General features: G+C 46.1%; 1 protein-coding gene across 3 annotated transcripts in view; it reads left to right on the top strand.

The window, feature by feature from the left end:
* Nucleotides 1-13695, top strand: part of mTor (serine/threonine-protein kinase Tor) — a 388261-nt gene that overhangs the window by 333874 nt on the left and 40692 nt on the right. For all 3 annotated transcript variants that reach the window (XM_072287059.1, XM_072287057.1, XM_072287058.1), the window contains 3 exons: nt 1087-1222; nt 9536-9683; nt 13513-13635. In XM_072287059.1, the coding sequence (XP_072143160.1) occupies nt 1087-1222; nt 9536-9683; nt 13513-13635 (407 nt within the window). The remainder of the gene's footprint in view (nt 1-1086; nt 1223-9535; nt 9684-13512; nt 13636-13695) is intronic.

Here is a 13695-nt window from a genome sequence, read left to right as displayed (position 1 = left end):
GCCTGGCAGGTGATTCAGTCCCTCTAGGGCTTCGTTTTCACAAGGAACCGGAGGGACTGAACTGGAGGGACTTATGCTGCACTACATGGAGCACCTGGATGCCTTGGAGAAGGCTGACAGACATAGGGTTTCCTCGTGCAAGCTAGTGGAAAGTATGTGGCGGGATGCTTGTGGCGATCTCACCTGAGCATTTCTTCTGGATTTCTCAAGCTGGCAGGCTGCCACGGCAACCTTCTTGCAATTTTTAAAAGACCCCTTTTGGAGCCATCAAAGCGATGCCTCGGCAGAGCTCGCATATCCCTTGCCACCCGTGACCCTTCTATGCAGTTGTTATAGCAGTGCCATTCTTTAACGCTTTAACGCTGACAGCCGCGGCTTGTTACACGCGATCGGAGCGCACAGGAATCAGTTAAACAAAGGAACACAATCAGCACCCGGATGGAGCAAGGTGGTCGGGAGGGACACTGGCCTTCCCACCATAGTTTTCTCACATCAGCTCTGCCATCCCCATATTTCAATTTTTTCATGCAAACCAGTTATAACAATTATCAATTATAACAATGGAATTTTTGTGGCACTTGAATATTGTTATGAGTGGGTTCGACTGTACTTTTTTTTTAACTTTCTGCACGTAGGGATTTCCATTTATTGCAACTGAAAATGCTATAAAGAGTGGTTGTTAGTCAATGCTGTACAGGTCGTTTCTGCTTTCGTCCTTTCTTTCATGCTGTTTTTACCCCCTTCGTGTCCCTTAATTATACATACATGCACGCACCATCTCCGATCACAGTACGAGCATTGTCATGTCAAATAACTGTATTGGCAGCCAATAAGAGCCGCTTCCGATGTTGCTGTGGCAATTTGGGGCCCTTCTTACTGTTGAGTTTGCCTGGCTGTTTGGTCTTTTTTCACAGCCTCGTGAAAAATGTATCAACATATACTGTAATAGAATCTTGCTTTGAGACTCAACTGTAATAGCATATGCATTGGTGCTGATGAAGAGAGATCAGCCCTAATCAATTATATTCTGACACTATCGGATTGAGTGAGTGAACATTAAAAATTTCTTTCTCTGCTCAATTGCAGGGAGCAATGGCAAAGACTACATGTTCTTGTTGAAAGGACATGAAGACCTGAGGCAAGATGAGAGAGTTATGCAGCTATTTGGCCTCGTCAATACGCTGCTTGTCAATGACCCTGAAACATCAAGAAGGAATTTGACGTAAGTTTATATGCTATCTCTCTCTGGCAATCCTTGATGTCATCATATGTCATCATCTCGGGAAATGTGATGCTCTTTGTGGACATCATGGACAGAGTACCTTCAAGGACCAGGACAGGATGAAGCTCATTTTGTTCAGCCTTGCTTTTTCTGTGTGTGTGTGTGTTTTCTGTTTATTTGTGTCATCCTTTGTCACCTGGAGTTATACATTGAGCTTAGCAGCATGTTAAGCCTGTCTCAAGGCTTAACCTTGAGACGACAGGCTAATTTGTTTGGTTAACACTAAAATTTTTCACTCCCATGTGCGTATGTTTTTGTGGTATACTGGTTGATGTGTACAGTTTTCTTGTGATTCACTTTGAATATGCAAGTTTTGCAGACAGTGGGACAGGCTGTGGGGTGCAAATTACGCGATGGAGAGTGTTCAGAAGGCTCTTGCCCAATGTTAGCAATCTGGAGTCTCGCAGTATTGGCTTTCTGATGGGTTTGTTTCAGAAAGAAAAATGAGAAATATGGTACTTTTTTCTCCAGTACTGTTTTGTAGGAGGGCATTTTGTGCTGTGGTGGAATCACAGTACTCACAGGAGTGCCGACTACCGCACAACTGCATGTCTGGGCTACCAGTATGTGTCAACAACACGCCGGTATCTGTACATGCTCTACCTCTTAAAAGCACTGAGCACTGTGCCCCACAAGAAGCACAGTAGTGCCCAAGTTAACGAAGGAGGGGTTTATTTGTGCCTAACTTCTGGCAACACCAACGCTGTGTAACAAACGACAGGTTCTTGCTGGCACGGGGTGACGCTGCTTGGTGTTCACATGGAGTGGACGCGACTCTCTCGAGCTATGCAAAAGTTTCGTCTTATCCTGGTTGATGTGGTGTTGGACCTTCCATTTTTGGCAAGGACATTCCAAACGTTGATCGACACCCAAGCAAGACATCCAACCATTCACAAGTATCAAAATTGTTTTATTCACCACTTTCGGCATCGCCAAGCTTAAGCCTCGTCGGCAACTCCGCCACGTCAGCGGCAGCGCACGACGCTAAAGCGGCAATGCCAGCAGGGATTGAAGTTGAAGGAGAAGAGCTGATGGCAGAGGAGATGGCCTACTGGCACAAACAACACATATTCCACACCGACAAACCCTCCTCTGCAGCACTATCGTCGCAGCTGAGATGACCTGGGGAGATGGCGTGGCCCAGGCAGCCAGTGCCGCCGGATTATTCCTACACTGCCATCGTACAGATACACAGGGGCGTAGATTGCTCAAAATACCACCAGTTCTACCTCAAGAGTTTGATGAAAAAGGCTGCCGGACTTGCAGAAGACGTCCACAGCGCCCGGGTAAATACCCTAAATAACACTTTATTGATCACCACCACAATTATGGACCACATTGATACCTACCTTCGCATCAAAAGGCTCACCATCGCTGGCAAGACCCACGAAGTGGTGGTGCACTCTACCTCTCTGCAAGACTCCTATAAAGGCATTTTTGCCTTACCCGTCGACGTTAAGGAAGCCAAAATCATGCCCCATCTTCAGCAAGCTAACCTGGAACTACCGGTGCTCCACGCCCGCCGAATGGGACAGACCGAAACAATATTGGTGACTTTCCTCGGCAAGAAGGTGCCGTTCTACATCAACTACGCCCACTGCTGGCTCCACTGCACCCCTTTTCGGCAGAAGGTGGAAGCCTGTGTCAAGTGCAAACAAATTAGACACCGGCCAGATGTGCGCCCGGTTGTGTGCGTTCCAACTTGTGAGAAGTGCAAGGAGGTTAGCCCGGACACGAACCGTATCTGCAACCCTAAATGTGTGGTATGTGCGGGAGAGCACGTCACGGGCTCGGTGCAGTGTCCACAGCGCTACAAGCCCAAGGCAACCCCTCCTGCTCGAAAGAAGAAGGCGTATGAAAACAAGGCATCGGGCAAGAAGCCGCCGCCACTCCTGAAAGGGAAAGAACACTGGCCATTACTACTGACAGCGTTGACCTCATCGACCTACATGTGAAGCATTCATTGCAATAGCAAATTATTAGACAGCTATACAAAGTAAGGTTAGTAGTTTTATCATCCGTATCATCAGCCTATCTTTATGTCCACTTTAAGACGAAGGCCTATGCCAGTGATTTCTAATTACACCTGTCTTGCGCTAACCTATTCGAAGTTGCCTCCTGCAAATTTCCTAATTTCATCCTCTCACCTAATTTTCTGCCATCCTCAACATTGCTTTCCTTCCTTTCGCACCCATTCTGTAAATTTAATGGACCACCGGTCATCTGCTCCATGCATTACATGCCCTGCCCAGGTCCAATAAAATTAGATTCTTGGGTTCCGCACACACCCTATCTTGGAAGTAATCTGCAGTGGGCACAAGCACTAGGCAACCTGAGAAGCCTGATGGCTTCATCTGCGCTGTGTCGTTTCTTGTGTGCCTAGTTAGCTTTGAAGCGAGAAGCAGCACAAAGAGGAATTCGTTTGCCACTGCTGCCGCTCTTCATCACACCATAATCCTAGTAGTGAGTGTCCACGGTCATCGAGTTAAATGTGTCCATGTTTGCCTGTGCATGCTTGTTAATTTTTGAGGACCTTAACTAAGCAAGTGTAAGTGTAGAGTTGAAAATTAGAATGCAGAAGACAAAGCCTGGCAAGAGACTTAAGAATAAGCCTCTAGAACCGGTGCAGGAGTACATTTATCTAGGTCAATTACTCACAGGGGACACTGATCATGAGAAGGAAATTTACAGAAGAATGAAAATGGATAGAGTGCATATGGCCTGCACTACCAAATTGTAACCGGGAGCTTACCAGTTTCATTGAAGAGAAAAGTGACCAATCATTGCCTTCTACCACTACTGACATACAAGGCAGAAACTTGTAGGTTAACAAAGAAACTTGAAAACAAGTTGAGAACAAGCAATGGAACGGAAATAATGTAACAGTTTCGCCTGAAAGGTGAAACATCGATTGTGGTAGCAAATTATTAGACAGCTATATGAAGCAAGGACAGTAGCATTATCGGCTGTATGAACTTATAAACATTCGCTTTATGACTAAATTACCGAGCATGTTGTCGCGCGCACAGGCAAACATGAACACATCTCACTCGATCACTTCGCGCACTCGCTGTCAGGACATTGGTGTGAGGAAGAGCGGCAGCAACAGAAGCGAATTGCCCTTCGTGCTGCCTCTCGCTTCAACTTGAAACTAGGCAATGAGAGCACAATGCACACAATGCCATCAGCCCTCGACACACCTAGATTTTGTACAGATCACAGGTTGCTTTCAAGAGAGGGATAGTGCCCGTGCATATGCGCCATATGCAGCAGTGGGCGGAGTAGAATGCCTCCACCTTACTGCCTTGCGTGCATTGGAAGGCAATGTGCTTCCTCCCTTGCACGCGCGAGATGAAGTCTTGGCTCACCCTTGCACACTTTCACTCACACCTACAGCATACGGTATGCAGCGCGATCTTGGACTTACTTTGGAACATCATGGTGATGCCAGTTCAAAATTTGTCTGAAGTGCTCATATATTTGCTATCGCAAATAAAAATGTTATGCATAACATTAATAGACAAGAGAGCGGAGTGGATCAGAGAGCAAATATTCTAGTTGCTATTAAGAGGAAAAAATGGACCTGAACAAGTCACCCGCCGTTGTGGTGGTGTAGTGGCATTGGCATTGCACTACTAAGCTCGAGGGTGTGGGATGAAATTACAGCCACGGTGGCTGCATTTTGATGGAGGCAAAATGCAAGAACGCCTCTGTAACGTGCATATTAAAGAACCTCAGGTGGTCAAAATTAATCCGGAGTCCCTCACTGGGGCCTGCCTCATAATCATATCATATTGTGGTTTTGGCACGTAAAACCCCAGTATCTAACTTTATTGGATTTGGGCACGCCATGTAATGCGTGGGGCAGATGACCGGTGGTTCATTAGCGTTACAGAATGGGTCAACCATGCCCAGCTGCGCCACGTGTAGCCGCGGCGGGAGTGGAAGGGGAGATGCACCCTAACCTGCCCCTTTCCTCGCCCCCTCCCCCTTAGTGCGCGCACAAGAATATGCCACCGCATCAAGCCACCATCCTTGTCGGCTCACCTTCACACACTTTCCCTTGAACCTACAGCTTATAGTTCACAGTCACGATCTCATTGCACTTGGACTTTATAAGGCACATCATGGCAACGCCGACGACGACAGTGGAAATTCGCCTTGTGTGTCCATATACAATAGAATCTCAATGATACAATTATTCTGATAAGAATTTCGGGATGATCAGAACTTTTCAAAAGTCCTGGCCCAAGTCTATAATTACGTGTGAAATTTCAAACGTTGGGAACCACTTTTTGTGCCACAACAGGTGATACAAACAACTCAGCCTCCGGTAAGGAAGCCCCGACGTGCCGGAGTGGAAGCCCAGGTGTACTGGTAGTGCTGAGACACTGGCTGTGGTCAGATCGGCAGAGCGGCCGCACCAATGCACCAGTGACGTCACTGTTGCGAGAGGACCTACGTCACTTCCCTTTGACTCCACCATAGCACGTCTCTCACACACCCCCTCCAACCCCATGTTCAAAACAAAAAGAATAATGCATTTGATTTGTGCAGTATTATGCAACTTGTCGCCTGTTTTCAAACACCTTGCAAGTTTACGAGAAGCCAGCAATCACACGTGACCCTGTCTTGCCACATCAGTAAGATCAGCAGCGTTCACTGTCACAGGTAGCCTTCTCTGGATTCCAAGCTTTCATTGTCTTTGGTGCCAGATGACAATTTGAAACATTTCTTCCTCTGCACCTGTAAGATCACAGGATACAAATTAGCTTCACTGCTGCAGAGAAAAAGGATAGATTCCCTTGTCTTGTGCACATCACATCCTTATCACCATCAGGCAGCAGCTAGGACACAGCAACAAAAGAAACTCAAGAAAAGCAGGCAGATCCTGAAATGTCAGCCTCATAACACGCGAAGTGTGCGGCTTGCTTCTGTCGAAATGTGTGCAAAATAAGCACACCATTGATTCAAATTCGCTTACCATTGATTCAAATTTGCTTCGGCCAATGGAAACGTATTCTGAGGACCTCGCGAGCGGTGCTCAACGAATTGCAACGCTTGTTTTTCCTTGTCGCACTTGCTTTTGTTGCCTTTATTGTTGCATCGAGAAACACAGCACTGTGGCTGTTTTAATCTCTAATATCTTGTACTTACAGCAATACCAAGATCGCGAAGCTATGCGAACAAAAAGCTGCGCTAGCGCAAGTGCTTCCAGAAGCTCATATTTCTTCCCGATTTCAAAGGCAACATGCTAAAGAAGGGCAACTCCATGAAATTCTGCTGTGTCTTTCTTTTAACAAATTTTTTCTCCATGACATAAAGGAAGGTCTTAGGTTTGAAGTAATACAATTAAATAAAAAATCCGAAATTTTGAGCAATCAGGGATTTCATTGACGTGTCCGCCCTTAGCTTCCCTATGGACTATTGTTTTTGGGTGATACGAATTTTTGCACCATCCTGAGAGATTTGTATTATTGAGATCTTACTATATTTGTTATTGCAATAAAACTTAAGCGTTTAGATATTAAAAGGTTGCATTGCACTGACAGTCACTGCTAGTGTGAGCAAGACAAGGCAATTTTTTTTCTATTTTTTTGTGCTTGCCCCATCTTTTTTGCTGTGATGGTGTCTTTGTTAGTGCATAGCGGACTTCTGAATGTCAACCAACTAGCCCAGCAGTGTGCATTTTTAGAGGGGCTCTGAACCACTTTTTATCGAAGTCGAGAAATGTATTTGAAGTAAATATTAGACGACAGTGAAACCTCGTTAAACCGTAATTGGCTGGAGCTCGGAAAAAGTATGTACTAAACAGTAGTACTGTTTAACGGAATAGCATGAGATCGCCCACTTGCCTGTCGAAAACGGAACTCGGAGAGAGTGCGATGAAAGGGGAAAGAAAACATGCAGTATTTATTCACTTCGCGCGACAGAAATGTTATTTTCGTTTGATGCCGCGGCGGCCTAGCACGACGACGACAGCAGCCTCAAACTTACTGATGCTGTGTGCCAGCTTTTCAGCCAGCCCCCTCTTCTCGGCAAACACTCGCATGGCAGATCCCTCGTTGGCGTTACGTATTCTCCGTGCACATGCGCAGTAGTGCTGCAGAAGTCCTGGGGGCACCTCTTTCATTGCCGGGTGCCGGAGTTTGGAATACTTTTTATTTGGAGTAGAGTTACGTTATCGCGCCCCTGTTCTCGTCGCGACGATTGCATTCATGAGGCTGATGTAACGCGCGGCTTATGCCACTGTCGGGCCTGAATCGCCCGTGCTGTCGCTTTCCGTGTCGTCCTCATCACTGTCGCTAGTCGACACTTCGGTAACAACACAGGTAACGATGGCGAAAAGTCGAACCTCGTAGCTGACATGTCTTTACAGTCGCAGCAGTGCTGCCGAGCAACTTCTTTGCATTCCAAATGCCACAAATTGTAGTCAACAGCAAACCCCTGTTGCGTGCCAGCGCCGACTACTTCGTGTCACGTTCGATAGCACGGACGATGTCTAATTTTTCTTCTGTGCTGAGCACCCGGCGGCTTTTTTATCCGAGCTTCGGAACGACGCAAGTCCTCACTTGCATGACGCCATAACGCTCTCTGGCACGGCATCGAAATGATGTTGATGTTGATGTGGCTTCACGTGCAAACGCACAGGGTGCTTGGAGGCCGTTGTTCTGATCTCTGAGGCTTGTTGTTCTGCCGGGCAGCCCGATGGAGATGGCGCACCGCCATGTTTGCGCAACAAAAAGTTGAAACGCTACGTTTTAGCCGATGCGTACGCAATGAGCTGGTACGGTTTATGTGGATACAAAACACATTATATTCAATGGCCGCTGAGTCGGGGATTTGACTTTACTACTTTTAAAATGAAACTACTGTTTAAGCGGGTACGTTTTAACGAGGTTTTGCTGTATTTCAGAGATACTTTACCGCAAGAAGTTCTTCGATCCATTCAGCAAAAGCTCCCATTGCCGGTGCTTCCTCTCCTTCTTCAATGATTCGCACTGCGAAGGCTATGGTGGAGCGGGGTGTGCCCACAATGCTCTGCCTACTGAACGTCATATGGCGCGCAGTTCAAATTTTATTTTAAATCATCACGTAGGTGCCACTATTTCTGATTTTGGTGCCTATGACATGCAAAACATGGTTGTCTTCAGTGAGCCACAGTGCGCTCAACTAGTGGACTCGTCGCAGCACCCCACGGCGCCTGCAGTATCTACGCTACATAGCAGAGCACAGCTACATGCAACTATAATGCGTATGCGCAGTGTTTGCTTTGTGCACAACAGGTTTAGATTGCGCACTTGCACTCATGTGCTCCCATCTGGCTATGCTGCATGGTGCAGACAGGCTTTGTCCTGCACCAGCTTGATTGACGAATAGTAGCCACGTCCAACTTGCGCTTTTTTAAACGCTATCAATAGCTGATTACGAAGCAAAGTCTGCCAAGGCATCTGACGAAGAGCGACCAGGAGTAAGCACACACTGGCGAGCATGTGTGTGGTCTGACCTTAAGCTTCACATGGCTCGAGCCTAGTTGAGTGTTCAAAACTAATCAAAATTAGCGAGAACCAACAGCTGCGACACCGATAAGGAGGGTGGCCAAAGCTTAATATAGCCACGACCACACCTGAGCAGACGATAGTCGGCTTCTCCCTGAAGTACGTAATTATTATCGAAATTCTAAAGCACATTTTCGCTTACTTCAGCCTGTTTACTAAATTTCGTCAATAAATATACACAGTAACAGTAGGAAGAAGCGCACTGACCGAAACATCCTTCTTGATTGATGTCAACTTTTGGCCAATAGCAGCAATGTATGGGAATCTGCTATATTACGAAATAAAGCGTCCAGAAAGAAGTGAGGAGCAGGCGTCAGTTTAAAAGAGTGCATTATAGAAAAAGGTGACTTTCCACTCTTCTTGCGAGTTCCACATGCCACGCACGACTGCAAAATTTGGTTGGTATGTTCATAGCAGTAAATGCTATCCATGAAATGTGCTTTTTCAGCAAGGCCGAGGGGTGGTTCAGGGCCTCTTTAAGCTACATCTGGCCGTTACTTATGCCTTGTGATCATTGATCAGTACACTGCGGGAAGTCCTGCTCCTTGACGTGTGACCACTCTTGGAATCTGTAACAGCAGGGTAAAATGTTCATCAATTGTATGTTTTAAAGCCATATATATGTATAGGTATTTAGTCTCATGTGTCCTTGTCATTTCAACTAAAAATTTTTTTCTTCTACTTTCTCGTGCAGCATTCAGCGTTATTCAGTCATACCACTGTCCACAAACAGTGGGCTGATTGGTTGGGTGCCTCACTGCGACACTCTGCACACCCTCATTCGAGATTACAGGGACAAGAAGAAGATATTGCTCAACATTGAACACCGAATCATGCTACGGGTAAAGAGTGAGATTTTGACCATGATTAATGAAGCTAACATTGCCCACGTATCATTTGTTCTGAAAACAAGTCCTGAGGCTCTGTCTTTCTTTGTTCACAAGTTGCATGCATCTTGTACATTGTATCATTGCTTAGCTGCAACATGTATCACTGTGCACACAAGCCAGCAAAGGGCCATGCAATTTTAGATTTTTTGTTCCATCTGCCAAACATTCACTTGATAGCACATATCGTTCCTGCACCTTCTCTGTTGCATATGACAGTCAAGCTCCTTGACCAAAAGGGCTATAAATTTGATGAATGAATACTTTTCAGGGGTAGAGTACAGAGCTGTGAACATCTGTGCCAAGTTTTGCAGCTAGATGTGGCACGTGGGATTTATAAATGTAACTTTAATTTAGCTCTACTCTGCAACTGTTTTGGAGCTGCTGCCCAGCTGTCGCCCAACATCAAACGGTAACCGCTCAATGATGCCAGCCATTGGATATTTATTTCGATGATCCAAGCATGTAGTTTACCTGACTGTACAGCAAATCTTTATGAAGTGTGCTTCTTGATACTAGTAGTGCTTATAATATTTGAAGGTGCAAACAAGACAGGCTGAAGTAAGGGAAAACAGTGTTTAAGTTTTGTTCATGATAACGTACTACCAGGACAAAAGAACCATTGCCTGCTGAAGGTTGTTGCACTTTGTCGAAATTCAAGATGAATTCCTTATTGGTACATTGCTGTAATACATTATTGGTTTTGGCCCCCACTTAGTCACACAAAAGTATGTGCACACCTTTGCATGCTTCCAAGTCTGTCAGACAAGTAATGACTCAAAATTGCCAGGGGGACGGATAAGCTAAGAAGGAAAGGAGGACATAAGCATTGCCCTTTCAGCATCTCCATTCATCTTAGATCCTTCTGTAAAATTTTTTCAGGTGTACAGTCAAATTTTGATATAACGTATCACACAGGACTGCCGAAAATTGTTTGTTATTCTGAAAGAGTGTTATAGTGAAAGCCCCAAAATTAGCCATTCTTCTATCAACCCATCACTTCATAAGTTGTCGCCATTTGAGCTATTCACCAAAGTGTCGCTGTTGGCTCTTGGCCTGCGCTGTTGCTATTTTCCCTAGATTCTGCCACCACGCACCACTGAAGCACTGTATAAGAGTGACGTGCGCACAGCTGATGCTGAGAAAACTACTGACAAAGAAGGAAGCTTTCTGTCATCTCCAAAACGCAGTATTTCTTGTTTGTTTGTTTTATTGCGAAAGCAATACTACGCCAGGTCTAACCGCTCATCGCGTATGCCGTGGCCCCCCCCAGAGCCGGTGCTGCGCTTAGCAGGTGGTGTGACTTCAGCTCTGTCCGTTGCTATGACAATGCGTGATGTCAGCTTGCTCCCCGCCGGAGCTAGAATGGAGCCGCTCGTCGCGTGTGCTGTGGCCCCCGAGTCGGCGCCGCGCCTAACAGGTGGTCTCTCCGTTCATATGACGACCTCCTCGCCTTGCGCTCGCTCTGTGGCGGCTTCACTGGGATATATAGCGGTGTGCTACACGTTGGTTGATCAATCTTGCCATGGAAGTTACCGACGAAGAGTCTATATCAGAGTCTAGTTGCTCTACTACTTCGGAATAGTTAAATTCTAATGCGAAAGCTAAGCAAGCTAGGAAGAATGAGAGAAAGAGGTTGCAACGTTGCTTTCGCAATTCAACCAGGTTTAACCAGAGCTAAACCACAGCCAATTTTTTCACATTCCTTGCCGTAGACACCGCAACTGTCTTAGTCTAGGTGGACACCTTAACTATTCCGAAGTAAAGCACACGTAAATGACGCCATGTGGAAAATGCAAAGTGCAAGGGTGTGGCATCTCCGCGAGTATAGAGGTTACATTTCTCTCTGCACATAGCTAGTATGACTGCAGAAAAAAAAGCCGGAAAGAAAGAGGCGTGCAGAGAAAAAAGGGCAAAAGAAAGAAGAGAGGCACCTCTGTTACTAGGCAACACTTGCCTGGGCGGAGGATGCGCTCGCAAAACCCGATGCATTGTCACCTGTGCAATGGTATGGTATGGTATAAAAAACTTTATTCAGGTCCTTCAGGTCACGCTAGATTCGTAGCTCGAAGCGGGCAGCCACTCCCACGTCGGGACCAAACGGTTTAGCCTCTCGGCCACATCACGAGCCTGATGGACTGCCCATGTCTGTTCTTCTAGTTCGGGGCTGCAGAGAGCCACGTCCCAACGCTCTTTGGTGTTGTCCTGGTCGCTGCTTAATGCGGAGCACTGCCAGAGCATATGTTCTAAGTCGACTACACTACTGCATCGACAAAAAAAATATCTCCCGCATTTTTTTATTGAGCGCTGTCTCAGGTTTTCCGAACCCATGTGCCGCAGCATCCGCTTTCTGTGCCTTCTCATCTGCTAGTCTACTGTTTCGGCTGCCATGAAGGACACACGGAAATCTTAGAATCTCCAGGTTTCGGAATATTAGTTTGTAGTACTGAGGCGTTGTTAACATGACATGGAGACTTAATAATGACAGTTATTCTGAAATATTAGCTATTCCGAAGTTCGTAGTACCGAAATATTTTTACATTGAAAACATAAGAAATCAGCAGGGGATTTCCGGAAAGTTTGTTAATCTGAAAAGTTTGTTAAAGTGGTGTTCATTGTAACGAGGTTTCACTGTACTATATTTCTTAGAAGGCACCACATTGATTCCAATACAAAACAATTTCGGACCGTAATATTTACGGCCATATAGCTCAATATGGAAATAAACAGGCAAGGGGACAACATGTTTGCATATTACCTTGTTGCCTCCCCTCTTTATTTCCATTTTGCGCTAAGTGGTTATAAATCTTATGGTCTGAAATTGTTCACTATGAACCGACTAGCCCAGCAACACGTACTACTGGTTCCAATGCATTTGTCATGTTTCAGGGAAGTGTTGCAGGGCCCCTAGTGTGAAAGCACAAAGTGCTAACCAAGGGTGCCGTAGCTGCACTGATATTGACTTGTGTGCCTTTGCTAGTGTTTACTGATGCTCTCACACTGTATCTGCTTGGATATTCACTGAAATTTGTGGGGATGCTTGACTCTCACACATCCCCTGATGTTGTTTTCCCCGCATGGCTCTTGCATCTTCTGTAATCCAGCTTCTCCCCGTAGCTAAGCGCCAGTGGCAGTCAGTGTGGTTGCAACATATTACGAGAGATGGCACGAGTGTTGCACTGCTAACGCCGCCTAATGGTGGGGTCAGTTGGGCGCGACAAGGAGTAGGCTCTTATTTTTGGCTCGGGGTCGGCAAGCGGCATGGACCAATCCAGGCCTCTGGAAGACCGCCTCGCAAGGCCTAGGAGCAGCACACCGGAATAGGTGAACATAATTGTTTAAACACGCCGCCGTTCGCATGACTGTACATGTGAACAACCAGGCGTTGGTGTCCAGCATGGGGCAAACATAGTCACTCTATATCCAGTTGCAGTGAGTTGGACTTTCTAAATTTGTCATGTGCCCATCGGCATGTTCTGTGGATAGCCATTCGGCTTGCAGGCATTAGTGTATAAAAGGTGCAATAAATGCCTTCGCGATTGTTTGCACTACTGTGTTGTCATTCCTTTGTCCCTAAGCGCATGTGAGAGTCCCACAAATTCCATTTGGTAAACGGCACTTGCATGTGTTAACACTTTCATCCTCCCTTATTGCTCTTGGTGCGGCATTCTTATCCAACTTGCACAACTTTCTACTGTTGTGTAGTGCTTCGTCTATTGAAAAGAGGTGTATCTACATGGACATAATCATGTTGACTACTGTTATTTTTCACATGCACAACCAGATGGCGCCGGACTATGATCACCTGACTCTTATGCAAAAGGTGGAGGTCTTCGAGCATGCCCTCGAGCACACCAATGGTGATGACTTAGCCAAACTTCTCTGGCTGAAGAGCCCCAGCTCAGAGGTCTGTCCTTGGTTTGTCATATACCTGGAGTATCTTACTTCTTCTTCTACAGTGAGATAC

Source organism: Dermacentor andersoni, chromosome 3, assembly GCF_023375885.2.
Source record: "Dermacentor andersoni chromosome 3, qqDerAnde1_hic_scaffold, whole genome shotgun sequence".
Classification (NCBI taxonomy): Eukaryota; Metazoa; Arthropoda; class Arachnida; order Ixodida; family Ixodidae; genus Dermacentor; species Dermacentor andersoni.
This window is presented reverse-complemented; position numbering and strand designations above follow the sequence as displayed.